At 40.3% G+C, this 25,946-nt stretch overlaps 1 protein-coding gene across 1 annotated transcript in view; it reads left to right on the top strand.

Annotated features, from left to right (window-relative positions):
* Positions 1-25,946, top strand: part of LOC139367667 (metabotropic glutamate receptor 4-like) — a 229,872-nt gene that overhangs the window by 156,763 nt on the left and 47,163 nt on the right. The window contains exons 3-5 of the mRNA XM_071105944.1: positions 4,785-4,920; positions 7,564-7,718; positions 8,045-8,185. Of these exons, the coding sequence (XP_070962045.1) occupies positions 4,785-4,920; positions 7,564-7,718; positions 8,045-8,185 (432 nt within the window). The remainder of the gene's footprint in view (positions 1-4,784; positions 4,921-7,563; positions 7,719-8,044; positions 8,186-25,946) is intronic.

Below are 25,946 nucleotides of genomic sequence, written 5' to 3'. Positions count from 1 at the left end.
ATCTCTGGTAAATGTCAGGTCATTTGAATCTGGATTAAAACAATCATTATATTTATAGTTCTCTTTATTAATATCTAATGGCTTGAAGACCATGTTGTCAGGGTTGATATCGTGCCCAACTGAAATACACAGTCACAACCATCCAGAGTGGTACAGAAAAATAGAACTGCAAGCCTAACATGTCCAATACAGCAATACATTTGGGTTCATTTGAATCTGGTTTTAAAATATTTATCAATAGGGGTGCACTTCTTATGGAATGCACATTGACACAGTCCACATAACACCACTGAAGACTTCAGAGGGTTATGACATTTAGAGCGATGTGCGTTTTTGGTCATGAGGTTAGGTGAAACACATGAACAAAGTAGAATAAATGTGTGTGTGTCAAATCAGTTGACTATAGCGGAGTCACTTGCAATAGGCAAGGGGGGGGGGGGGGTGAACATACAGCTAATCATACTTCAGGTATGAGATGTTGCCTTTTTTTCATTCTTCAATTATTCGTGGCAACAGTTCCTTTTTTTTTTAGGCATACCTTTTTTGAGAAGTCTTCATTGATGAAGATTTTGGTTCCCTACAGGCGTTTGGCTCTTCTGAGAATATCCTCCTTGTCTTTGAACCTGAGCAGTTTCCCCATTATAGATCTGGGCCATCCATCGGGGAATAAAGTTCCATTCCTATGCGCCCTCTCTATCTCGATGAGTTTAGGTGTCACGTGTGCTCCCTCTCCGGCCTCTAGGTCATCAGGCTGCTCATTATCCCACACACCTGTCACCATCGTCACGCGCACCAGCGCCTCATGACTCTCACCTGGACTCCATCACCTCCTTGATTACCTTCCCTATATATGTCACTCCCTTTGGTTCCTTCCCCAGGCATTGTTATTTCTGTTCCAGCTTCATGTCTGTGCGTTGTTTGTGTTTCTTGTTTTGTATTAATTTCCGTTCCTTTATTAAATGTATTCACTCCCTGAACTTGCATCCCGACTCTCAGCGCACATCGTTACATTCGGGTCCTGTTTGAGTTGATCTTCCAGGGGTTTCTTGCCTTGACATGCAAAGTCTCAGTCTTTACGTCCTCAATTCCATCGATTAAAATGTTATTGCACCTAGATTGGTTTTTGAGGTAGTCTCCTTTGGAAGAGCGCTTGTCAAGTGTTGTTTGGAAAATGCAAAATCCTCAGACACGGTGTTGAATGGTGCTTCTCCACCTCCAACTGTTTAAATTCCATTACATCCATAAACGGATCAACCATTTTTTTGGTAAAATACAGAAAGTTGCAGAAAGGACTTACATTTATTTTCCTGCAGATCTATTAGATCTTTATAGTGGACCTCGACTGCTTTCACTTTCTATCTCTCTATCTCCCTCCCATTGCTCCCCTCTTCAGAGGCTAGGCCACAGAAAAGTAGCAGTGAAGTGAAGAGGGAGCGGAGAGAAGGGATAACTCTCTATCTCCTCCACAGAGCATATGGTTAGGGACCCTGGGACTGAGACACCAGTGAGGCAAAGACGCTCTTAAGATGGATAGAGTCTCCAGTAATGACAAGGAGAGGTGCTATAGCATTCCTCTAGATCTTGCTGAAGTAAAATTTCCCATGAGTCTACTGGCTACGTATGGTATATAGAATGAGACAGCAAGACGGATAGACAAACCTACCAGGAGAATTAGTTTAGACTGGGTTTAATTAGTTGGAAAAAGTTTACAGGGTGGAACAGAATAGGATTGGAGATGGACAACAAGAAAGTGGGATGGGAGATTGCATAGAGTGGGGCCCTGAATGGTGATTGTAGGTAGTCTATAAAACACTCCCTAATTTCCTGTCTCAAGTAAGAATATGCTGTATATGTAAACCCACAAATGGCTTTCAATCTAATGTGGATGGTGTAGGAAAGAATTGTGGAATCATGGATCTGTCAATATGACGATGGCTGGCCATGCAAGAAACAGACATGAACCACATTATGAGTAGGAATAAGTCTCTATTTTTCCAGAGAAGAAAAATAAATGATCCAGCCCAGTGACTGCATGGGCAGAGTACTGCCAGCGCCAGATGCTTCATCTAGGCCTATTTGTTGTCACGTGCATGACCAGCAAGATTAGAACATTCACCAGGGAAACAAATAGTGATACAAATCCAGTGGTTTAGCAATACCGCAAAAAAAAAAAAAAATCAACTACTTGTACTATACAGTATGTGGGAGTAAAAGAACATCCATTGCACGCCATTGACTGAGGACTGGTGCATGCCATCAACTGGAAGTGGCCCTTTGCATCTATGAGCTAGCCTGTCATCACTGCCATTGTTGTCCCCCGCTACTTGTTTTTTTCTTACTTTCACTTTCCCAACCTATTAGTCAGAGCTGGGGCGCAGCTTTGTTTTCTGATCCATTGTGAGGCCCTGGCAGCCATTCACTGAACCAGAGGGTATTATTCTTGCATTGATGATACAGTGGGCCGGCTTTGTATGAGTCAAGAGAGGCGAGTTCATTAGCATGCACATAGACGCTGTGGCATTTTGGCAGGACGACAAAACAATTCTCCTGAAATGTTTCTCGGGGAATTAGAAAGCCTTGGCTTGTTTGGTATCCAATGGACGTATGCTGGAGCTCGCTCACTTTCTTTCTGCTGCTGGATACCAATGCCTCAAGGCAAGGCAAGGTTTGTTGCTCTCTTTGGGGACTTGTAAGTGTATTGGGTGTGTGTAACAGTATTGCTTCCGTCAATCTCCTCACCCCAACCTGGGCTGGATCCAGGGACCCTCTGAACACAACAACAGTCACCCACAAAGCTTAGTTACCTATTGCTCCACAAAAGCTGAGGCTCTTGCAGAGCAAGGGAATTAACTACTTCAAGTTCTCAGAGCGAGTAACGCCACTGATGAAAACGCTACTAGCATGTACAGCTAACTAGCTAGCCATTTCACACCGGTTACATGTATCAGAGTCTAACACGCCAGATTAGGAATGATCAGTATGGAATTAGGTTACATGGGTTTGACTGATTGTATTTAGATGAAATAGCACTGGTTTCCATAACATGTGTGCTGTATGGGTGGACTGTTTTGGAGTTTTGATCAGATCACTATTCATTTATTTGCAACAACAGTCCGTTTTAAAATGTTTCTGAAGGCCCACTTAATAGTTCTATGAGTAAGTGAAATTCCTTGAGGCATTTGGATTTATACAGTACACAATATAAATAATGCTTACTGTGTCAGAAAGTATGAAGTTGAAGCTGCATATCAATTAAATGATGCTTTCCCAGTAAGGAAGGCATGTGTCTTTTATAACTAAACAAAAGCCTAACAATGCTAAAGTTAAACAATAATACATGTAGAGAATGTGTTCTTAATTGACCTGCCTGGTAAAATAAGGTAAAAAATAAACAAAAATAATACTAAATTGCAACTATTCACAAAATGTATCCAGTGCTCACCATTTCATTTTGGGTATAGGTTCGCTCAGAATTGCTACACAATTTACCCAGTCTCATTGGCAGCCCTATAAACTGAATTGATGGGTTTTCGTGTCTTAAATCTTCCCCTTGTGGTGCATGAAAATATGTTTTAATACCTTGCATTCCTCCTGCTGTGAAATATTACACCTGCACAATTTTAATCTTGCATCAAGACATCCATAAAATGTCCTGAAGACATGATTAGGATTATTGTTGTTGGTTCATGAGAGAGCGAAACAAATTCTCCTTGGCTTTGGCCTACTTTCAGTTGAAACGGAGAAATAAGAAAGAGGGTGATTCTAAGAATGATATGCCAGACTAGCTTGGGGAGAACCTGCATTTAGATAGAGGTTTACTGTATCTAAATGCAGATGCCCTTTGCTGGTTTTACCAATGTAGTTATTGCTGATTCCTGACAGGTGTTCTATACCAATACTCCAAACTACATCAGAGATGGCACACCCTTTAGAAAGATAAATGTCTATTTAAGTAAAGGTCCCGAGGTACAGATTTTAAACTGTTTGGAGGGAGCCCCAAGACAGATCAGCTGTTCAGCTTTTGTTCATGTCTATTTTCCCCAGTCTATTGTTAAGAACACTATTTTGATGATTATTCCCTATTGGAATTTGGTCTCTAAGGTCAGAGTTTACCGTAAAGCAATTCTTAGTAATTGGTATCTGGTCCCCTTAGCCGTACAATCGTCCATGGATGTCAAATGTATAGTCTATTCAACCACCTGATTTCAGCCTTGATTTAATGTTTTGGAATTATGCATGGAAGGAAGAAACAACAAACATAAGGAAGAGCATTTAGGTCCGCCCTTCTCTCTGAAGGGTGGCAGTTTATTAATAACCTTGCAGAAGTCTCATTTTGGTCTCCCTGTGCACATTTTTGTTTAATAAAACTCTTAAATATAGAAGTTTATCTCTTGCATCCAGCATTTCTCCACACCTTGACCAGTTTTCAATTCCTAACATTATAATAGGGGCGGCAGGTAGCCTGGAGGGTAGGGGGGTAGGAGCGTTGGGCCAGTAACCGAAAGGTTGTTAGATCCCATCCCCGAGCTGACAAGGTAAAAATCTGTTGTTCTGCCCCTGAGCAAGGCAGTTAACCCACTGTTCTCCGGGCGCCGAAGACGCAGATGTCAGTTAAGGCAGCACTCCGCACCTCTCTGATTCAGAGGGGTTGGGTTAAATGCGGAAGACACATTTCAGCTCAATGCACTCAGTTGTACAATTAACTAGGTATCCCCATTTCCTTTAAAAAAAACAACAACAAAAAACAATTGTTCTAACATGTTTTTCCCCTGTCTTGGTTGCAGGAGGTGTGTGCATCTCTCAGTCAGTGAAGATACCACGGGAACCTAAGCTTGGAGAGTTTGACAAGATAATCCGTAGACTGTCAGAGAACCCCAACGCCCGGGTTGTCATTCTCTTTGCCAACGAAGATGACATTAGGTAAGTTCAGTTGACTGTTACAGGAATGAAAAAAAGATGAAACTAACTAAATGATGGCAACAAAGTAACTCAATCCATCTCAGTTTCTGTTTAATGACACACCATTCATAATGTTTGCCCATTGGTGTAAATGGCTGTAAATGTCCTCAGATAACATCCCAGCTTTTTACTGCTTTTACTACTTTTTACTGCTTTGTTTTCATTAGGTGTCCACAGTGTAATGGATGTGTGCCAGTTTACATTAAATACATACAATCTAACTATATGTAGCATTCTGATCATAATATGTTCTTCTCATCTGTTGTATATATTTCTAGATTACAGCTATTTCCAATCTGCTGCATATTGTTTAATTCCCTCTAGGATGACTGAGGAGCATCTTGATCAGTTGGCATGGGGTGGCAGTTGGTGATGTGTTGGTGATGTGTGTAGGTGCAAGTGTTGCAGCTAACCATTATGTTCTACAGCACATTCCAACATGACCTAGTACTAACACAAGCATAGAATATACAGTACATATATAGCCTAATGTATGGGTTTGTCCTCCAAATTGATATGATGCAACATTTGCCATCTGTCTGTCATTTGATACACACATAGAATCATAATACTTTCACAATACAACACTGCAGTGGCTTATGGTATGTAAATATGAACACAGGACTTTTGTTGAGAGGTGCATAAGAAGAGAGAGAGAGCAAGAGCCAAAACCCTACACAATTTATTGCCAATTTGATTTCAATTTGACCTATCCTGTGAACTTTTCATATTCAAGAATATAGCAATGACTTTAAAATGTAATTTGTACTCCCATATATAATAAATAATGTTAACTTATTCCAAGAGCTTGGTGAGTAGAATGCATATTGTATAATATCCATCTGCCCTCAGAGGCAATACACCAAATGCAGGGATTTTGAGGTTCTATGAGGTAATAGGCTTAAAATAAAAATTGGGTTGCTGAGTCAAGTAACACATACAGTATAAACCAATGTGAGAAGTATCCAAAGGCAATATATTACAGTAACCAAAGTTGCCATTAAATAACTTTTCCCTTTCTTTACCCTGTCCTATTGTTTTTGCTCAACAGTACAAATGTGTGGGAAAGAGTTATACATAGCATTAACCTATAATTACCATATAGAGGAGGGGCAGTCGACATTAGTCAGGTATATATTCTTCTTAAAGGATGTAGGCAGTGATTTGAGGAAGCCGTAGATGGTGGATGACCAGGGCAGACGTCCCAGTGCTCATTGACTTAATCCAAGCTTGATAATGGGTAATAGTGTGGATGTACAGTAATTACTCCAAGCCAGGGGGATTTCAGTCCAGTATGCCTGCTCTACCCTTGAAACCAGTCAATGTAAGTGTGTAGCCACTTAATAAAAAAAACTACAATTAAGAGTTTTCAGCACTCAGGCTATAGAAAGATGCTTGAGCAAGAGTGGCCTCATTCACAGGAGAAGGATGTTAATGCCATCATGCATTTTGTCCTAAACATAGACCTTCAGTAATTGAGTGATTTCATGATGAGAACACCTGGTGTTTATGTGATGAACTAGATTGTCCTGTAAACAACCTTAAGGGGTGGTTTGCAATTGACAAAACAGGCTCCCTCCCTTCTCCTTACCTCCAGGAATATGTTCTATCTTATTTTGAAGGATGGTACAAGTTGCCATGGACCCGCACAAAGAACCATCCTCAAGTGAGGCAAAAAAGGAGCATATGACAACATTTTCATAGTGTACTGTAGGTTTTGTTATGGACATTATTGTCTCCTGGAAAGCCATATGGGAATGTTGGGACTCAGGATAACCATGTTTATTCAGTGAGAGGTAGAATAAAGGTCAATATTACTCATTCTTTGGATTGGGTGGTGAGGAATAAGGGTATCAGAGTGACTCAGGGGAACACTGTATTGTTATTGTACCTGGCTGTTGTAGCGACTGTGTTTCCAGTACTACGTCTAATATATCCTGATTGCCTAGCCACTTTTACCCCTACCTACATGTACATATTACCTCAATTACCTCAACTACCTCGTACCCCTGCTGCACATTGACTCTGTACTGGTACTCCTTCTATATAGTCTCATAATTAAAAAAAAAAATGTTTTTTTGAATTTGTCTTATTAACTCTGCATTGTTGGGAAAGGGCTCGTAAGTAAGCATTTCACAGTAGAGTCTGCACCTGTTGTATTCTGCGCAGGTGACAAATGCAATTTGATATGAGTACTGTGGTCCTGGTGGCAGCAGAATGAATAATTAATACAGAGCCTGGTGGAACAGCAGGGAACGCCGGCTGGCTCATCATGGTTGCTTCTTAATTAGCTCTATTACCAGGGAGGGACCAACCTTGGAGTAATGTGGCAGCACTGGCAGGCTGGGATGGGTGTTTGCTAGCCTGCACCATGAAAACTCCACAGGGTGGCCTCTGTCACAGGCAGGGATGGTGGCAGTGTTCCAACGGTGTTCTTTAGTGTGTTGTGCTGGTTTTGGGGACCCACGGGGTGTGCAGTTAGGCTTTTTTTCATGTCCAGTACCAACACACTGTTTTCAACTAATCATCAAGGCCCTTGAATAGGTGAATTATGTATATAAGTGGCAAGAATTGTATTGTATTCTCTCTTTTCCCTTCTTATAGGCGGATTCTTCAAGCAGCTAAGAAGGCTAACCAGACAGGACATTTTATATGGGTGGGGTCAGACAGCTGGGGTTCTAAGATCTCCCCCATCCTGAACCAGGAGGAGATGGCAGATGGGGCTGTCACGATCCTACCTAAACGGCAGCCTATCCGAGGTATTGATGTTATACACACTATATAATGTCCTTTATTCCTCATTGTTCTAAATGCCACACAACGGCAGGTAGTACTGGTCAAGTGAGGATTACATTTATATCTATTTTCTGTTGTCTATGACAATGTAGTCTAATACAGCATGATGTTTCCATATTAAACACTGACACACTGTAAACAACAACAGGATAAGAACACCAGTGAGATGAAAGTACAATGCGGAGGTAGTGTTGGAAAAAAGAGTTGATAAAGTCATGTCACCGTCAGAAAATCCAATGCACATGGCTGCAGTATTTCAAATCCAACTGTGCCTCTCATTGATCTCTAGGGTTTGATCGCTACTTCATCAGCAGAACTTTGGACAACAACAGAAGAAATATTTGGTTTGCAGAGTTCTGGGAAAACAACTTCCAGTGCAAACTCAGTCGACACGCTCTGAAGAAAGGATCCGGCATCAAAAAGTGCACAAGTAAGAATAGGATGTCCTTGTTTACCATAGCCTACTCCTACACACATTCTGTTTATGACCTCACAGATACAATCACTAGTTTTAGTATTCTGAACATGTTTTGGTTGATGTGCCATTCCATCTATTTTAAATACTATGGTTATTTTGGTGAGAAACATGGAGCCCAAAATGTACGCCCAGGTTGCAGGTGTATACTGCACATACTTCCTGTGGCAAGTTCCAAACTTTGCCAGGAACTTTGATTATTCAAATATGATCAATTAAGCAGAATAGAATAATCATCACTATATTGCACTTAAGTAACTGGAGGAATGCAGAATGTGTTTTGAAAGTGGAACAAAATAGATTGGTTTTATTACAGATCTTGACATTTGTTTGTACTTGAATGTAAACGTATAACCCTTCTCCAACAGCCTTACGCATTTACAGAGATGTAGGTTACCGTAGTATGAGCTAGTGTACATTTTAGGTAAATGCAATGTAAATGGTAGGATCCTCTTGTTCCGTTAAACATGATTAAATGTGCCCATTACTCCACGTCGCCAAGTTCAATCTGCACTGCAGTACAATAGCAATCACCAAAACTGAGCTATTACACAAGTTGAAAACACAATCAATAGCAAATCCAATCAGCATATTGGAGACAAGCTCCCAGGTCATTCAAATCAGTAGGCACTCCAAGCCTGACTGTCTTTCATTTCCCTGTACAGACAACACAATCTGCAGGGTTCTAGTCAGTCTAGACAGGACTGATTCTGGGATTGGTTGGATTGTGAAGCTTTGATGGTCGACTCCTTCCTACGCGTTAGTCTCTTGCTTTCATCAGCTTGCTACGATAGTTTTGGGAACCGATGGGTTTCCTCTCAACAGTTGCATGACGTCATGATGTCACAGCTCTATACATCAGGGGCCGAGAACTATTTGCAGCGAAGACTGTGTATTAGAACAGAAGATTTGTCACGGCCCACTTTTTTACAGAGTGGCTGAGAAACATATGTACTTTATTTAATGCATAAGGCGGGATGTACTGTAGAGCTTGTGTTACACTTGACAACCTGATGAAAGACATTAACTTAATGCACTAAATTAGCTGTAAACATGATCCTGCCACCCACTCAAGAAAACCCCCTTACGATATTTCCCCATGGAAATGGCGGCAGGCAGCCTAGGGCAGGGGTTCCCAAACTGTTTTGCTTTGTGACCCACCAATTAAGGTGTCTTTTGAGTCTCAACCCCACCGTAAGGGTTGAGTGGTGAAAAAAAATATGCAGACCAAAGAAAAGTTAAAAAATATATATCTTTGTAGCAGAGCAAAAATGTAGCAGTTTCAAACTAATCTGCAATTCCACACATCCTGCCATGGAGCTAAAAAGAAAATCCTGCTGTTTTATAGCCAATTTCCTGCAATTCTAGACATTTTGCCATAGAGCCGAGATTTATTTTGTTTGTTTTTAAGCAAATGTTCTACAATTCTATGCATTTTGACATGGCTAAATGCTGTGTTCTTATGCTTAAACATTATATCAAAATCAATGCGGGCCTGATTGTCTAGCTTTGATTGTAAATTCTCAACGATTTTAGGCTATTATTGAACAATATATGCAGTAGATCCACTATCTTTTCTACATACTTTCTATTTGGTTTTAGCTGAAAACGTTTTTCTATGTATTTTCTTTTTTGCAATGTCATCACGCAACCCACTTTGACCCCTGCCGCGAGCCACAAGTGGGACTCGACCCACAGTTTGGGAACCACTGGCCTAGAGGTCAAGAGTGTTGGGCCAGTAACTGAAAGGTTTCTGGTTTGAATCCTCAAAGCCGACTAAGTGTAAGGGGTGCGTAACTGGTGGCAGGGAAGTCAAACGCAGGAGAGCAGAACTTGGTGAAAAGCCAGAGCAGTTTAATATATAAAACTAACGGCATACAAAACAACCAACACATGGGTACTAAACCTGTAGCGCACCAGTAACACATAGCACAAGTACTTACAATAAACAATTCCCGACAAGGACGTGGGGGAACAGAGGGAAAATATACAACATGTAATTAGAGAATTGAAACCAGGTGTGTGTGAAAACAAGACAAAACAAATGGAACATAAAAAATGGATCGGCGATGGCTAGAAGGTCGTCGAAGTCGACCGCCGAACACTGCCCGAACAAGGAGAGGGACCCACTTCGGCGGAAGTCGTGACCCTAGGTGAAAAATCTGTCAATGTGCCCTTGAACAAGGCACTTAACCCTACTGCTCCTGGAAGTCCCTGTGGATGCATCTTGTCTATGCCACTCTGCCGCTCTGTCATTGCTCACCCATATATTTATGTATATATTCTTATTCCATTCCTTCACTTAGATTTGTGTGTATTAGGTAGTTGTTGTGAAATTGTTAGATTACATGTTAGATATTGCTGCACTGTCGGAACTAGAAGCACAAGCATTTCGCTACACTCGCAATATCATCTGATAACCATGTGTATGTGACCAATAACATTTGATTTGTTTTTATAAGAGTGTCTGCTAAATGACAAAAATGTAAATGTCAACCTTAACCATGTCATTAGCTGATAATAGAACAGCCTCAAGTGCAGTATATTAGTCATTGGTAAACTTGAGGGCCTCCGGCACAAGCCAATATCCTCCTGTCATGGTATCAGCCAAGCAAAACATAATTTTGATAACACCCTTTGGTGCCAAAGCAGTGTGTTGCCACAACGCTTCTGAAAATCCTCGGGTCCACTTATGTGAAAACTGACATTACTGTATATAGCATACTCCTAGAACCACAACATACCGCATTCAGCATTGCCATGTGAGGATCTAATTTACAAAACAAATGAATGGTGGTTCGTTTTCTAAATTGTATAAAGGAATAGAAAAAATGTAAGCTTTTTGTTTATTTTAGCTCATTCAGCAAAATGTTGAGGAGCTTGACAATTATGCAATATTTTATTATTCATAATCCAATGTAAGAATGAGATTTACAATCTTGGCTCCAAAATGTCACACGGGGCCTGAAGAAATCCAGGAGAATGCAAAAATAATGACAGTGCATTAGTATTAGCAAAACATTAGTCAATTAAGCCAAGACTTAACTGTAAGGTCTCTGCACATACCAATGCCTTATAGATGCTGTCAAACAGACTAGCCTCCTAAGTTTCAAGAGAGAGGATAGTATTCTCTTTGTGTATACTGGTTTCTTTCATCAGTTGTCATGGTGGCGGCTCTTGAGCTAAATTGCAGCAGTTATTTTTTTCTGCAGTGAGTGTCCCCAGGAGCACTGTAATTTCGTACAGGAAAGAGTTACAGTATATCCACTCTACTCAGATCCTCCACAACCACTATCTATTCTCTCTCTCTTTCTCTCTCTTTCATTTCCTTTTTCTTTCTCTCCCTTTCTTTTTCTCTCTCTCCATACCATTCACTATATTTTATTTCAGGGGTGGTTTTGCGGTACGATTGTTCTGGCCCTCTGTAAAATTATTGATTTTCTCTAATATACAACATGCTTTGAATTAACATCCTAAATGAGAGTTTGCCAAATCATCAAATTTGAGGGAGAGAGGAGTATTCTCCTGTGATCTGTCTCTGCTACAGAGATACACTACAGGACCCAAAGTATGTGGACACCTGCTCATTGGACATCATTGGTATTAATAAGGAGTTGGTCCCCCCCATTGCTGCTATAACAGCCTCCACTCTTCTGGGAATGCATGGTGATCTTAGGCTTTTGTGCAGCTGCTCGTCTATGGAAACCCATTTCATGAAGCTCCCGACACACCGTTACCGTGCTGACGTTGCTTCCAGAGGCAGTTTGAAACTCCGTAGTGAGTGTTGCAACTGAGGACAGACGATTTTTACGGGCTATGGGGCTTCAGCACTCGGCGGTCCCGTTCTGTGAGCTTGTGTGGCCTACCACTTCGGGGCTGAGCCGTTATTGCTCCCAAATGTTTCCACTACACAATAACAGCACTTACAGTTGACCGGGGCAGCTCTAGCAGGGAAGACATTTTACGAACTGACTTGTTGGGAGGCATCTTATGATGGTGCCACGTTGAAAGTCACTGAGCTCTTCACTAAGGCCATTCTACTGCAAATGTTTGTATATGGAGATTGCATGGTTGTGTGCCTGACTTTATACACCTGTCAGAAATGGGTGTGGCTGAAATAGCTGAATCCGCTAATTTGAAGAGGTGTCCACATACTTTTGTATATACAGTGTATTTACGAATCACCTCCTGCTATTGGCCGACTGCTGATGTTACTGTAAATATTTAACTGAGGAAGCTGGCACTGTAAAGCACTACATTTAATTTCATAAGAAACCCCAGGGACCGGTGGTTATGGGGACTGATACCCAAGTGTACCCCCTCAGAAGTTTAGGGTTTTGTGTTTGTGGATTGTATGTGGAATGAACAGCAAAACAAAATAATGGTTATTTTAAGTCACATACATCAACCACTTACATGTCAGCTGTCGGTAATTATGCTATAATGCTGGTTTTTAGTACCTTTTTAGTACCTTTTCTCATCTATTAGGATGGTGGCTCCAGACTGAAAGACCTCGGTCCCAGAGTCTGGATATATAATTCAGATCCAACTACTGGTCTCAGTCCAAATCTCCTTGCTTGTACTTAACTTACATTGTAGGTGACAACCACCTTAACCTGTAGGTCCCTCTATTGCTCAATGTGTCCATGGCCAGATGGCGACGAAACCCATTCAATAGTGGATGGCAGCCAGGTCATAAGCCAAGCCACTAAGTACTTTAATTCCACACATTGATATAGGCCAGGGAGAGCTAGTGAGAGCTAGCCTCTCCATCAACCTATACTAGCTGGACTGGAGTCATTCAACTAGCTTAGAGGAAATTGCTCGTTGATGATTAAGCTGATTTGAAAAATCACAGGCAATTACTTGCCAAGACTCCTACAGTCAGAAATAAGGAGGTCCACAGCAACTTGAGAACGCTCTTAGTGACAATTAGGGTGGAATAGTGGGAACTGGGCTACCGAGATTTACCTATATTTACCGCCCAAACTCACTCCCTTTTCCCAGGATAAATAAATGCTGATGCTCCAGATACTCAACTAGTCTGAAGGCCAGTTTTCTTGCTTCTTTAATCAGGACAACAGTTTTCAGCTGTGCTAACATAATTGCAAAACGGTTTTCTAATTATCAATTAGCCTTTTAAAATTATAAACTTGGATTAGCTAACACAACGTGCCATTGGAACACAGGAGTGATTGTTGCTGATAATGGGCCTCTGTACGCCTATGTAGATATTCCTATAACCAATATCCGTTTACAGCTACAATAGTCTTTTACAACATGAACAATGTCTACACTGTATGTCTGATCAATTTGATGTTATTTTAATGGACAAAAAGTGCTTTTCTTTAAAAAACAAGGACACTTCTAAGTGACCCCAAACTTTTGAATGGTAGTGTATATACAGGAGCAGTTAGCATTTTGGACACACAAACTCATTCAAGGATTTTTCTTTATTTATACTATTTTCTACATTGTAGAATAATAGTGAAGACATCAACACTATGAAATAACACATGGAATCAAATGTTATTGGTTAGCAGATGTACATGGTTAGAAGATGTTAATGCAGATGTTAATTAACACCAGTGCAGTAATATCTAACCAGTAATCTAACAATTACACAGCAACTACCAGATATACACCAATCTAAAGGGATGGAATAAGAATATGTACGTATACAGTTAAAGTCAGAAGTTTACATACACCTTAGCCAAATACATTTAAACCCAGTTTTTCACATTTCGTGACATTTAAATCAGAGTAAAAATTAGGTCAGTTAGGATCACCACTTTATTTTAAGAATGTGAAATGTCAGAATAATAGTAGAGAATGATTTATTTCAGATTTGATTTCTTTCATCACATTCCCAGTGGGTCAGACGTTTACATACACTCAATTAGTATTTGGTAGCATTGCCTTTAAATAGTCTAATTTGGGTCAAATGTTTTGGGATGCCTTCCAAAAGCTTCCCACAATAAGTTGGGCTGATTTTGGCCCATTCCTCCTGACAGAGCTGGTGTAACTGAGTCAGGTTTGTAGGCCTCCATGCTCGCACACACTTTCAGTTCTGCCCACACATTTTCTATAGGATTGAGGTCAGGGCTTTGTGATGGCCACTCCAAAACCTTGCCTTTGTTATCCTTAAGCCATTTTTCCCCAACTTTGGAAGTATGCTTGGGGTCATTGTCCATTTGGATGTCCCATTGTGCTTATACTTGCGTACTATTATTTGTACAGATGAATGTAGTACCTTCAGGTCTTTGGAAATTGCTCCCAATGATGAACCAGACTTGTGGAGGTCTACAATTGTTTTTCTGAATTCTTGGCTGATTTCTTTTGATTTTTCCCATGATGTCAAGTAAAGAGGCATTGAGTTTGAAGGTTGGCCTTGGATTACATCCACAGGTACAACCGCTAATTGACTAAAATGTTGTCAATTAGCCTATCAGAAGCTTCTAAAGTCGTGACATCATTTTTGGGAATATTCCAAGCTGTTTGAAGGCACACAGTCAACTGAGTGTATGTGAACTTCTGACCCACTGGAATTGTGATACAGTGAAATAATCTGTCTGGAAACAATTGTTGGAAAGATTACTTGTGTCATGCACAAAGTAGATGTCCTAACCGACTTGCCAAAACTATAGTTTGTTAACAAGAAATTTGTGGAGTGGTTGAAAAACAAGTTTTAATGATTCCAACCTAAGTGTATGTAAACTTCCGACTTCAACTGTAAATATATGGATGAGCGATGACCGAGCGGCATAGGGAAGATGGTATAAAATACAGTATATACATATGATGTAAGATATGAATATGTTATTAAAGTGGCATTATTTAAGGTGTGATCCATTTATTAAAGTGGCCAATGATTTCAGTCTGTATGTAGGCAATAGCCTCTCTGTGTTAGTGATGGCTGTTTAACAGTCTGATGGCCTTGAGATAGAAGCTGTTTTTCAGTCTCTCGGTCCCAGCTTTGATGCACCTATACTGACCTCGCCTTCTGGATGGTAGTGGGAGGAGTATTCGATGGGGTTGAGGGTAGGGCTCTGTGCAGACCGATCTTGACAAACAATTTCTGCATGGGCCTCGCTTTGTGCACGGGGGCATTGTCATGCTGAAACATGAAGGGTCATCCCCAAACTGTTGCCACAGAGATGTAAGCACAGAAACGTCTAGAATGTCATTGTATGCTGTAGCGTTAAGATCTCCCTTCACTGAAATTATGCCCAAACATTAAAAGACAGCCCCAAACCATTATTCCTCCTCCACCAAACTTTACAGTTGGCACTATGCATTGGGGCAGTTAGCGTTCTCCTGGCATCCGCCAAACCCAGATTAGTCCGTTGGACTGCCAGTGGCTCGGGTGGTTGTTGTTCTTGATGATCTTTTTGGCCTTCCTGTGACATCGGGTGCTGTAGGTGTCCTGGAGGGCAGGTAGTTTGCCCTCAACGGTGATGCGTTGTGCAGACCACACCACCCTCTGGAGAGCCTTGTGGTTGAGGGCGGTGCAGTTGCCATACCAGGCGGTGATACAGCCCGATAGGATGCTCTCAATTGTGCATCTGTAAAAATGTGTGAGGGTTTTAGGTGACAAGCCACATTTCTTCAGCCTCCTGATGTTGAAGAGGCGTTGTTGCGCCTGGTGTGTGTGGACCATTTCAGTTTTTCCGTGATGTGTACTCCGAGGATCTTTACACTTTCTCCACTGCTGTCCCGTCGATGTAGATAGGGGGGTGCTCCCTCTGCTCATGAGTCATGTAGTAAACCGTCTTGAAGGAATTCCCACATCTGCTGAGCACTAGTTGGATGCATCCAACTCAACCCAAACCATCTCAATAGAGTGTAGGTCAGGTAATCGGATGCAGCACTCCATCACTCTCCTTCTTTGCCAAATAGCCCTTACACAGCCTGGAGGTGTGTTTTGGTTCATTGTTCTGTTGAAAACCAAATTATTGTCCCACTTAGGGCAAACCAGATGGGATTGCGCCTCGCTGCAGAATGCTGTGGTAGCGATGCTGGTTAAGTGCGCCTTGAATTCTAAATAAATCACAGACAGTGTCACCAGCAAGCACCCCCACACCATCACACCTCCTCCATGCTTCACGGTGGGAACCACACATGCAGAAATCATCCATTCACCTACTCTGCTTCTCACAAAGACTCTGCGATTGGAATCTCAATCTCAAATTTAGATTTGTCCAATGTCCATTGCTCGTGTTTTTTGGCCCAAGCAAATCTCTTCTTCTTATTTGTGTCCTTTAGTAGTGGTGTCTTTGCAGCAATTCGACCATGAAGGCCTGATTCACACAGTGTCCTCTGAACAGTTGATGTTGTGATGTGTCTATTACTTGAATTCTGTGAAGAATTTATTTGGGCTGCAATTTCTGAAGCTGATAAATCTAATGAGCGTATCCTCTGCAGCAGAGCTAATTCTGGGTCTTCCTTTCCTGTGGTGATCCTTATGAGAGCCAGTTACATCATATTGCTTGATGGTTTTTGCAACTGCTATTGAAGAAATGTCAAAGTTATTGAAGTATTCCAGATTGACTGACCTTCATGTCTTAAAGTAATGATTTATTTTTGCTTAATTGAACTGTTTTTGCCGTAATATGGACTTGATCTTTTACCAAATAGGGATATATTCTGTATACCACCCCAACTGATTGGCTCAAACGCATTAATTAATTAAAAACCTCTTACTTCTACCCCCTCCTTTTTCGAAAATTCTGTTAAAAATCACGCAACTTTTCAGCGTCCTGCTACTCATGCCAGGAATATAGTATATGCATATGATTAGTATGTGTGGATAGAAAACACTCTGAAGTTTCTAAAACTGGTTAAATCACGGCTGTGACTATAACAGATCGTGTGTTTCATTGAAAAACGCAAGAAAAACTGCTCTCTGAAAGCTAAAAATAATTTCCATAAGTCACTTCCATGAGTTGTTAAAAGAGGACAGAATTTAATATCGACCTGCATGCAATTCATACAAATTCCACACGATGTCGCCATTGTCGTCATTTTCAATTGAATTAATTGTTGAAAAATCCATCTATCTGGCATCCGTTTCTTCCAGTCTTCACCCGGATGTTGTTAATGTGGACATGGGCAGCCATTGATTTGCAAACGAGGAGCTATTGAATATACATCGCCCTGTAATCATTTTGATAGATTATAAATGTTTACTAATACCTAAAGTTGGATTACAAAAGGATTTCGAAGTGTTTTGTGAAAGTTTATCGTCGACTTTTTTAATTTTAAAAAATTACGCAGCGTTTAAAAACGATGTTTTTTTCTGAATGACACAGCTTCCATACAAAGCTATTTTGGGTATATATGGACCGATTTAAACGAAAAAAAGACCCAATAGTGATGTTTATGGGGCATATAGGAGTGCCAAGAAAGAAGCTCGTCAAAGGTAATGAATGTTTTATATTTTATTTCTGCGTTTTGTGCTGCGTCGGATAAGCAGAGTCTTTGTTTACGTCGCATTCATGCATTTTCAGGTGGTGCATGCTATCAGATAATAGCTTCTCATGCTTTCGCCGAAAAGCATTTTAAAAATCTGACTTGTTGGCTAGGTTCACAACGAGTGTAGCTTTAATTCAATACCCTGCTTGTGAATTTTGATCAAGGTTTGAGTTTAAACGAGTACATTTAGCATTTAGCGTAGCGCATTTGCATTTCCAGGTGCCTACTTGAGACATATGCGTCTCAAGTAGAATCAAGAAGTTTTTAAGAATGAAAGATTTTCCACAAATTAAATTTTAACAAGGCACATGCATGCGTTAATTAAAATGCATTACATGTGACTACCTCATGAAGCTGGTTGAGAGAATGCCAAAACTGTGCAAAGCTGTTATCAAGGCAAATGGTGGCTACTTTGAAGAATCTCAAATATCAACTATATTTAGATTTGTTTAACACTTTTTTGGTTACTACATCATTCAATATGTGTTATTAAAAAAACTGGAATGAGTAGGTGTGTCCAAACTTTTGTGTGTGTGTATATATATATATATATATATATATATATATATATATATATATATACAGTGCCTTGCGAAAGTATTCGGCCCCCTTGAACTTTGCGACCTTTTGCCACATTTCAGGCTTCAAACATAAAGATATAAAACTGTATTTTTTTGTGAAGAATCAACAACAAGTGGGACACAATCATGAAGTGGAACGACATTTATTGGATATTTCAAACGTTTTTAACAAATCAGAAACTGAAAAATTGGGCGTGCAAAATTATTCAACCCCTTTACTTTCAGTGCAGCAAACTCTCTCCAGAAGTTCAGTGAGGATCTCTGAATGATCCAATGTTGACCTAAATGACTAATGATGATAAATACAATCCACCTGTGTGTAATCAAGACTCCGTATAAATGCACCTGCACTGTGATAGTCTCAGAGGTCCGTTAAAAGCGCAGAGAGCATCATGAAGAACAAGGAACACACCAGGCAGGTCAGAGATACTGTTGTGAAGAAGTTTAAAGCCGGATTTGGATACAAAAAGATTTCCCAAGCTTTAAACATCCCAAGGAGCACTGTGCAAGCGATAATATTGAAATGGAAGGAGTATCAGACCACTGCAAATCTACCAAGACCTGGCCGTCCCTCTAAACTTTCAGCTCATACAAGGAGAAGACTGATCAGAGATGCAGCCAAGAGGCCCATGATCACTCTGGATGAACTGCAGAGATCTACAGCTGAGGTGGGAGACTCTGTCCATAGGACAACAATCAGTTGTATATTGCACAAATCTGGCCTTTATGGAAGAGTGGCAAGAAGAAAGCCATTTCTTAAAGATATCCATAAAAAGTGGCGTTTAAAGTTTGCCACAAGCCACCTGGGAGACACACCAAACATGTGGAAGAAGGTGCTCTGGTCAGATGAAACCAAAATTGAACTTTTTGGCAACAATGCAAAACGTTATGTTTGGCGTAAAAGCAACACAGCTGAACACACCATCCCCACTGTCAAACATGGTGGTGGCAGCATCATGGTTTGGGCCTGCTTTTCTTCAGCAGGGACAAGGAAGATGGTTAAAATTGAAGGGAAGATGGATGGAGCCAAATACAGGACCATTCTGGAAGAAAACCTGATGGAGTCTGCAAAAGACCTGAGACTGGAACGGAGATTTGTCTTCCAACAAGACAATGATCCAAAACATAAAGCAAAATCTACAATGGAATGGTTCAAAAATAAACATATCCAGGTGTTAGAATGGCCAAGTCAAAGTCCAGACCTGAATCCAATCGAGAATCTGTGGAAAGAACTGAAAACTGCTGTTCACAAATGCTCTCCATCCAACCTCACTGAGCTCGAGCTGTTTTGCAAGTAGGAATGGGAAAAAATGTCAGTCTCTCGATGTGCAAAACTGATAGAGACATACCCCAAGCGACTTACAGCTGTAATCGCAGCAAAAGGTGGCGTTACAAAGTATTAACTTAAGGGGGCTGAATAATTTTGCACGCCCAATTTTTCAGTTTTTGATTTGTTAAAAAAGTTTGAAATATCCAATAAATGTCGTTCCACTTCATGATTGTGTCCCACTTGTTGTTGATTCTCCACAAAAAAATACAGTTTTATATCTTTATGTTTGAAGCCTGAAATGTGGCAAAAGGTCGCAAAGTTCAAGGGGGCCGAATACCTTCGCAAGGCACTGTATATATATATATATATATATATATATATATATATATATATATATATATATATATATATATATATATATATATATATATATAGCTGCCAAAGGTATTTCAACAAACTACTGAGTAAACGGTCTGAATACATATGTAAATGTAATATAAACATATATATATATATATATATATATATATATGTTTATATGTTTATATTACATTTATGTTTATATTACATTTACATATGTATTCAGACCGTTTACTCAGTAGTTTGTTGAAACACCTTTGGCTGCTATTACGGCCTCGAGTCTTCTTGGGTATGACGCTACAAGCTTGGCACACCTGTATTTGGGGAGTTTCTCCCATTCTTCTCTGCAGATCCTCTCAAGCTCTGTCATGTTGGATGGGGAAAGTCACTGCACAGCTATTTTTTAGGTCTCTCCAGAGGTGTTCAATAGTGTTCAAGTCCGGGCTCTGGCTGGGTTACTCAAGGACATTGAGACTTGTCCCGAAGCTACTCCTGCATTGTCTTGGCTGTCTTCTTAGGGTTGTTGTCCTGTTGGAAGGTGAACATTCACCCCAGTCTGAGGTCTTGAGAGCTCTGGAGCATGTTTTCATCAAGGGTCTCTCTTTACTTTGTTCCGTTCATCTTTCCCTCAATCCTGACTAGTCTCCCAGTCCCTGCCGCTGTAAGATATCATTTTCCTGCCACCACAATGCTTCACTGTAGGGAGGGTTCCAGGTTTCCTTCGGAAGTGACGCTTGGCATTCAGGCCAAATAATTCAATCTTGGTTTCATCAGACAAGAGAATCTTGCTTCTCATGGTCTGGGAGTCCTCTAGGTGCCTTTAGGCAAACTCCAAGGGGGCTATATTGTGCCTAGGAGCGGTCTCAGTTCTATATGGATAATTCCTTCGACACAATCCTGTCTCGGAGCTCTACAGACAATTCCTTTGTCCTCATGGCTTGGTTTTTGCTCTGACTTTCACTGTCAACTGTGGGACCTTATATAGACAGGTGTGTGACTTTCCAAATGATGTCCAATCAATTGAATTTACCACAGGTGGACTCCAATCAAGTTGTAGAAACATCTCAAGGATTATCAATGGAAACAGGATGCACCTGAGCTCAATTTTGAGTCTCATTGCAAAGGGTCTGAATACTTTTTTATTTTTAATACATTTGCAAAAATGTCTAAACCTGTTTTCACTGTGTCATTATGGGGTATTGTGTGTAGATGAGGATTTTTATTTTATCCATTTTTAAATAAGTCTGTAACGTAATTTTTTTTTTTGTAAAAATGGAAGGGGTCTGAATACTTTCTGAATACACCGAATGTCTCATCAGGCTGAGGTTGCATCATGCTTGAGTTTTTACGCCGATCAAAGCTCTAAACAAATCCAGACATATCTACAGTTGATGTTGGAAGTTTACATACACTTAGGTTGGAGTCAATAAAACTTGTTTTTTAACCACTCCACAAATTTCTTTGTAATAAACTATAGTTTTGCCAAGTCGGTTAGGACATCTACTTGGTGCATGACACATCATTTTTCCAACAATTGTTTACAGACAGATTATTTAACTTATAATTTAATGTATCACAATTCCAGTGGGTCAGAAGTTTACATATACTAAGTTGATGCCTTTAAACAGCTTGGAAAATTCAAGAAAATGATGTCATAGCTTTAGAAGCTTCTGATTGACAACATTTGAGTCAACATTTGAGTCAATTGGAGGTGTACCTGTGGATGTATTTCAAGGTCTATCTTCAAACTCATTGCCTTTTTGCTTGACAACATCCAAAGAAATCAGCCATTGTAGACCTCCACAAGTCTAGTACATCCTTGGGAGCAATTTCCAAACGCCTGAAGGTACCACGTTCATCTGTACAAACAATAGTACGCAAGTATAAACACCAAGGGGCCACGCAGCCGTCATACCACTCAGGAAGGTGACTCGTTCTGTCTCCTAGAGATTATTGTACTTTGGTGCGAACAGTGCAAATCAATCACAGAACAGCAGCAAAGGACCTTGTGAAGATACTGGAGGAAACAGGTACAAAAGTATCTATATCCACAGTAAAACGAGTCCTATATTGAAATGACCTGAAAAGCCACTCAGCATGGAACAAAAATATAACTTTTTGGCCATAATGACCATCGCTATATTTGGAGGAAAAAGTGGGATGCTTGCAAGCCGAAGAACACCATCCCAACCGTGAAGCATGAGGGTGACAGAATCATGTTGTGGGGGTGCTTTGCTGCAGGAGGGACTGGTGCACTTCACAAAATAGATGACTTCATGAGGAATGAAAATTATGTGGATATATTGAAGCAACATCTCAAGACATTAGTCAGGAAGTTAAAGCTTGGTCGCAAATGGGTCTTCCAAATGGGCAATGACCCCAAGCATACTTCCAAAATTGTGACAAAATTGCTTAAGGACAACAAAGTCAAGGTATTGGAGTGGCCATCACATAGCCCTGACCTCAATCCTATAGAAAATGTGTGGGCAGAACTGAAAAATTGTGTGCAAGCAAGGAGGCCTACAAACCTGACTCAGTTACACCAGATGTCAGGAGGAATGGGCCAAAATTCACCCAACGTATTGTGGGATGCTTGAAAAAAAAAGTGAAAGTGACCAGAAAAGTTTGACTCAAGTTAAACAATTTAAAGGCAATGCTACCAAATACTAATTGAGTGTATGTGAACTTCAGACCCACTGGGAATGTGATGAAAGAAATAAAAGCTGAAATAAATCATTCTCTCTACTATTATTCTGACATTTCACATTCTTAAAGTAAAGTGGTGATCCTAACTGACCTAAGAAAGGGAATTTTTACTAGGATTAAATGTCAGGAATTGTGAAAAACTGAGTTTAAATGTATTTGGCTAAGGTGTATGTAAACTTCCGACTACAACTGTATGTGCCTTATATGCTTTAAAATGACGAATACAGAAATTGTTCTCAGGATGGAACATTTGTAAAGTACCAGGAAAATATTCAACCCTAGTGCCAATGCTATTTCTATGAGAGCAGTAAGTGTAAACATTTCAATAAATAACACAATTGTAGTTTTAACTTTAAAAAATGTCCTCCTCTTCTACAGGATTACAGGACAGACAAAATATATGTCCTGATCCATTAAAAGTATCATTTTGCTCTGTCTGGCATTTGCAGGAGCATTGTGAGTATATTCATTGACTATATCCAACATTGGTCAAAGTTTGTTTTCTCTGCAAGGTTTCAAATAATGTGACCGAATTGTAAGTTGAGCTCAGATACAGGACCAGATAGAGTCCATCACACAATCCTGTCCTTTCTAGTGAACATAACCACAGAGTCAACATAATACATGCAAACCTAAAGGAATTAACACATACTCTGCTGTGGCTGATCAGGAGTGATACAGTATGTGAAAAGGGGCACAAATTGGAGACAAACAAACTTCTCCTTCGTGAGCAAATACATCGGCACAGTGGTGTAGCATGAGATTTCGTAAGATTATCTCTGCATGGACAATAATTAATCATGCTCAACTGTCAATGGGAGTACTAATATATTGGATTGCTCTGTGAAATCATGGACCCTTGGCATTTATTGTGCAGAATATTGTGTCATTGGCACACATGTTCAATGCAGCCATTCTCTGTTGAGATCTAGTCAGAGCTGTGACGTGTTCAGTACGACTTTGCTGTTCCATTTTGATTCTTCAAAACCTTGAATGGCTGTATTTTACAGATGTATCATTACTCCAATTTGAGCACAGAATTTTGTCACATTTTGTTCATTCAGCTAGTGTGTCACCTTTATCAGCCTGTGGCATTTCTTTGATAAAAACAACCTTTTCGGTAATTAATGTGCCTGTAACACCCAGGGCTCCGCAACTAGGGAATTTACAGCTCCATCAGGTGCGATGCTTGTCGCTGACTTCAGTCTAAGGTGAGGCTTCCTGTCTGGGTGCACTGAGGAATCAAGCAAACATGACTGACTGAATGACTGACTCACTCTGTTGCTCACCTTCCCAATCAACATGAGTCATCAAGGCCGGCGGAAGAAGGAGGATGAGGAAAGTTATCTGCACGACTGGCTGAGGCCATGCTCTCGCTGAAACTTAAAGGCCGCCTGAAGTCAAGGTTGCCTTCCATAATCAAGCAATGTTTGGTGCGTCTCTGTGTCCCTTGACTTACAACATTTGTCAATTGTGTCTATGAACCTGAGTTATACTGTTAGCATTGAGACTGTTTGCCCTAGTAGGGCTGTAAGCAATTCACCCTGCAATATCTGCTCGATTTATAAATATCACTGTCATGTCTACCTCTGATAAGCCTCCCAGTAAATCAATGAAAACAATCAAGCAACCTAGAAAAGCACAAACAATAGGCAACATTAACATACAGTACCAATCAAGTTTGTAGAATAATAGTGAAGACATCAAACTATGAAATAACACGTACTGTATGGAATCATGTAGTAACCAAAAAAGTGTTAAACAAAACTAAATGTATTTAAGATTCTTCAAAATAGCCACCATTTGCCTTGATGACAGCTTTGCACACTCTTGGCATTCTCTCAACCAGCTTCATGAGTCACTTGTTGTCGACTGGAATGCATTGCAATTAACAGATGTGCCTTGTTAAACATTGTGCATTTGAGCCAATCAGTTGTGTTGTGACAAGGCAGGGGTGGTATACAGAAGATAGCACTATTTAGTAAAAGACCAAGTCCAACAATGGCAAAAACAGCCCAAATAAGCAAAGAAAAACGACAGCCCATCAATACTTTAAGACATGACGGTCAATCAATATGGAACTTCAAGTGCAGTGGTAAAAACCATCAAGCGCTATGATGAAACTGACTCTCATTAGGACCGCCACAGGAAAGGTGACACACAGGTGTTGGTGACACTGTCTGTGATTTATTTGGAATTCAAGGCACACTTAACCAGCATGGCTACCACAGCATTCTGCAGCAATACGCCATCCCATCTGGTTTGCGCTTAGTGGGACTATCATTTGTTTTTCAACAGCAAAATGACCCAACACACACCTCCAGGCTGTGTACAGTAAGGGCTATTTGACCAAGGAGAGTGATGAGTGCTGCCTCCACAATCACCCAACCTCAACCCAAGTGAGATGGTTTGGGATGAGTTGGACCGCAGAGTGAAGGAAAAGCAGCCAACAAGTGCTCAGTGTGCTAGAAAAACATTCCATTAATTCATCACAAAACCCACTGATATTGCCAACTACAGTGGGGCAAAAAAAGTATTTAGTCAGCCACCAATTGTGCAAGTTATCCCACTTAAAAAGATGAGAGAGGCCTGTAATTTTCATCATAGGTACACTTCAACTATGACAGACAAAATGAGAAGAAAAAATCCAGAAAATCACATTGTAGGATTTTTAATGAATTTATTTGCAAATTATGGTTGAAAATAAGTATTTGGTCAATAACAAAAGTTTATCTCAATACTTTGTTATATACCCTTTGTTGGCAATGACAGAGGTCAAATGTTTTCTGTAAGTCTTTTGTATTTTGTCCCATTCCTCCATGCAGATCTCCTCTGCAGCAGTGATGTTTTGGGGCTGTTGCTGGGCAACACGGACTTTCAACTCCCTCCAAAGATTTTCTATGGGGTTGAGATCTGGAGACTGGCTAGGCCACTCCAGGACCTTGAAATGCTTCTTACGAAGCCACTCCTGATTTTCTGGATTTTTTTTTCTCATTTTGTCTGTCATAGTTGAAGTGTACCTATGATGAAAATTACAGGCCTCTCTCATCTGTTTAAGTGGGAGAACTTGCACAATTGGTGGCTGACTAAATACTTTTTTGCCCCACTGTACTTTAATATGTTTTTTAATTGGCAAGATTAGCAGATTTAGGCACAACAAACTCTGATCCTACACATCCATTCATAACTGACCAAATTATGAAAGACAAGCATTGTAATTTAGAATTTTGTAAAGGGAATTTCTGTAAATTTCTGTCTACCAGCAATGACAAGCCAGCTGGGTCTGACAACTTGGATGGAAAATGACTGAGGATGATAGTGGACT

The sequence above is a fragment of the Oncorhynchus clarkii genome, chromosome 16, assembly GCF_045791955.1.
Source record: "Oncorhynchus clarkii lewisi isolate Uvic-CL-2024 chromosome 16, UVic_Ocla_1.0, whole genome shotgun sequence".
NCBI lineage: Eukaryota > Metazoa > Chordata > Actinopteri > Salmoniformes > Salmonidae > Oncorhynchus > Oncorhynchus clarkii.
Note: the sequence above shows the minus strand (reverse complement) of the source record. Positions and strands in the feature narration are given on the sequence as shown.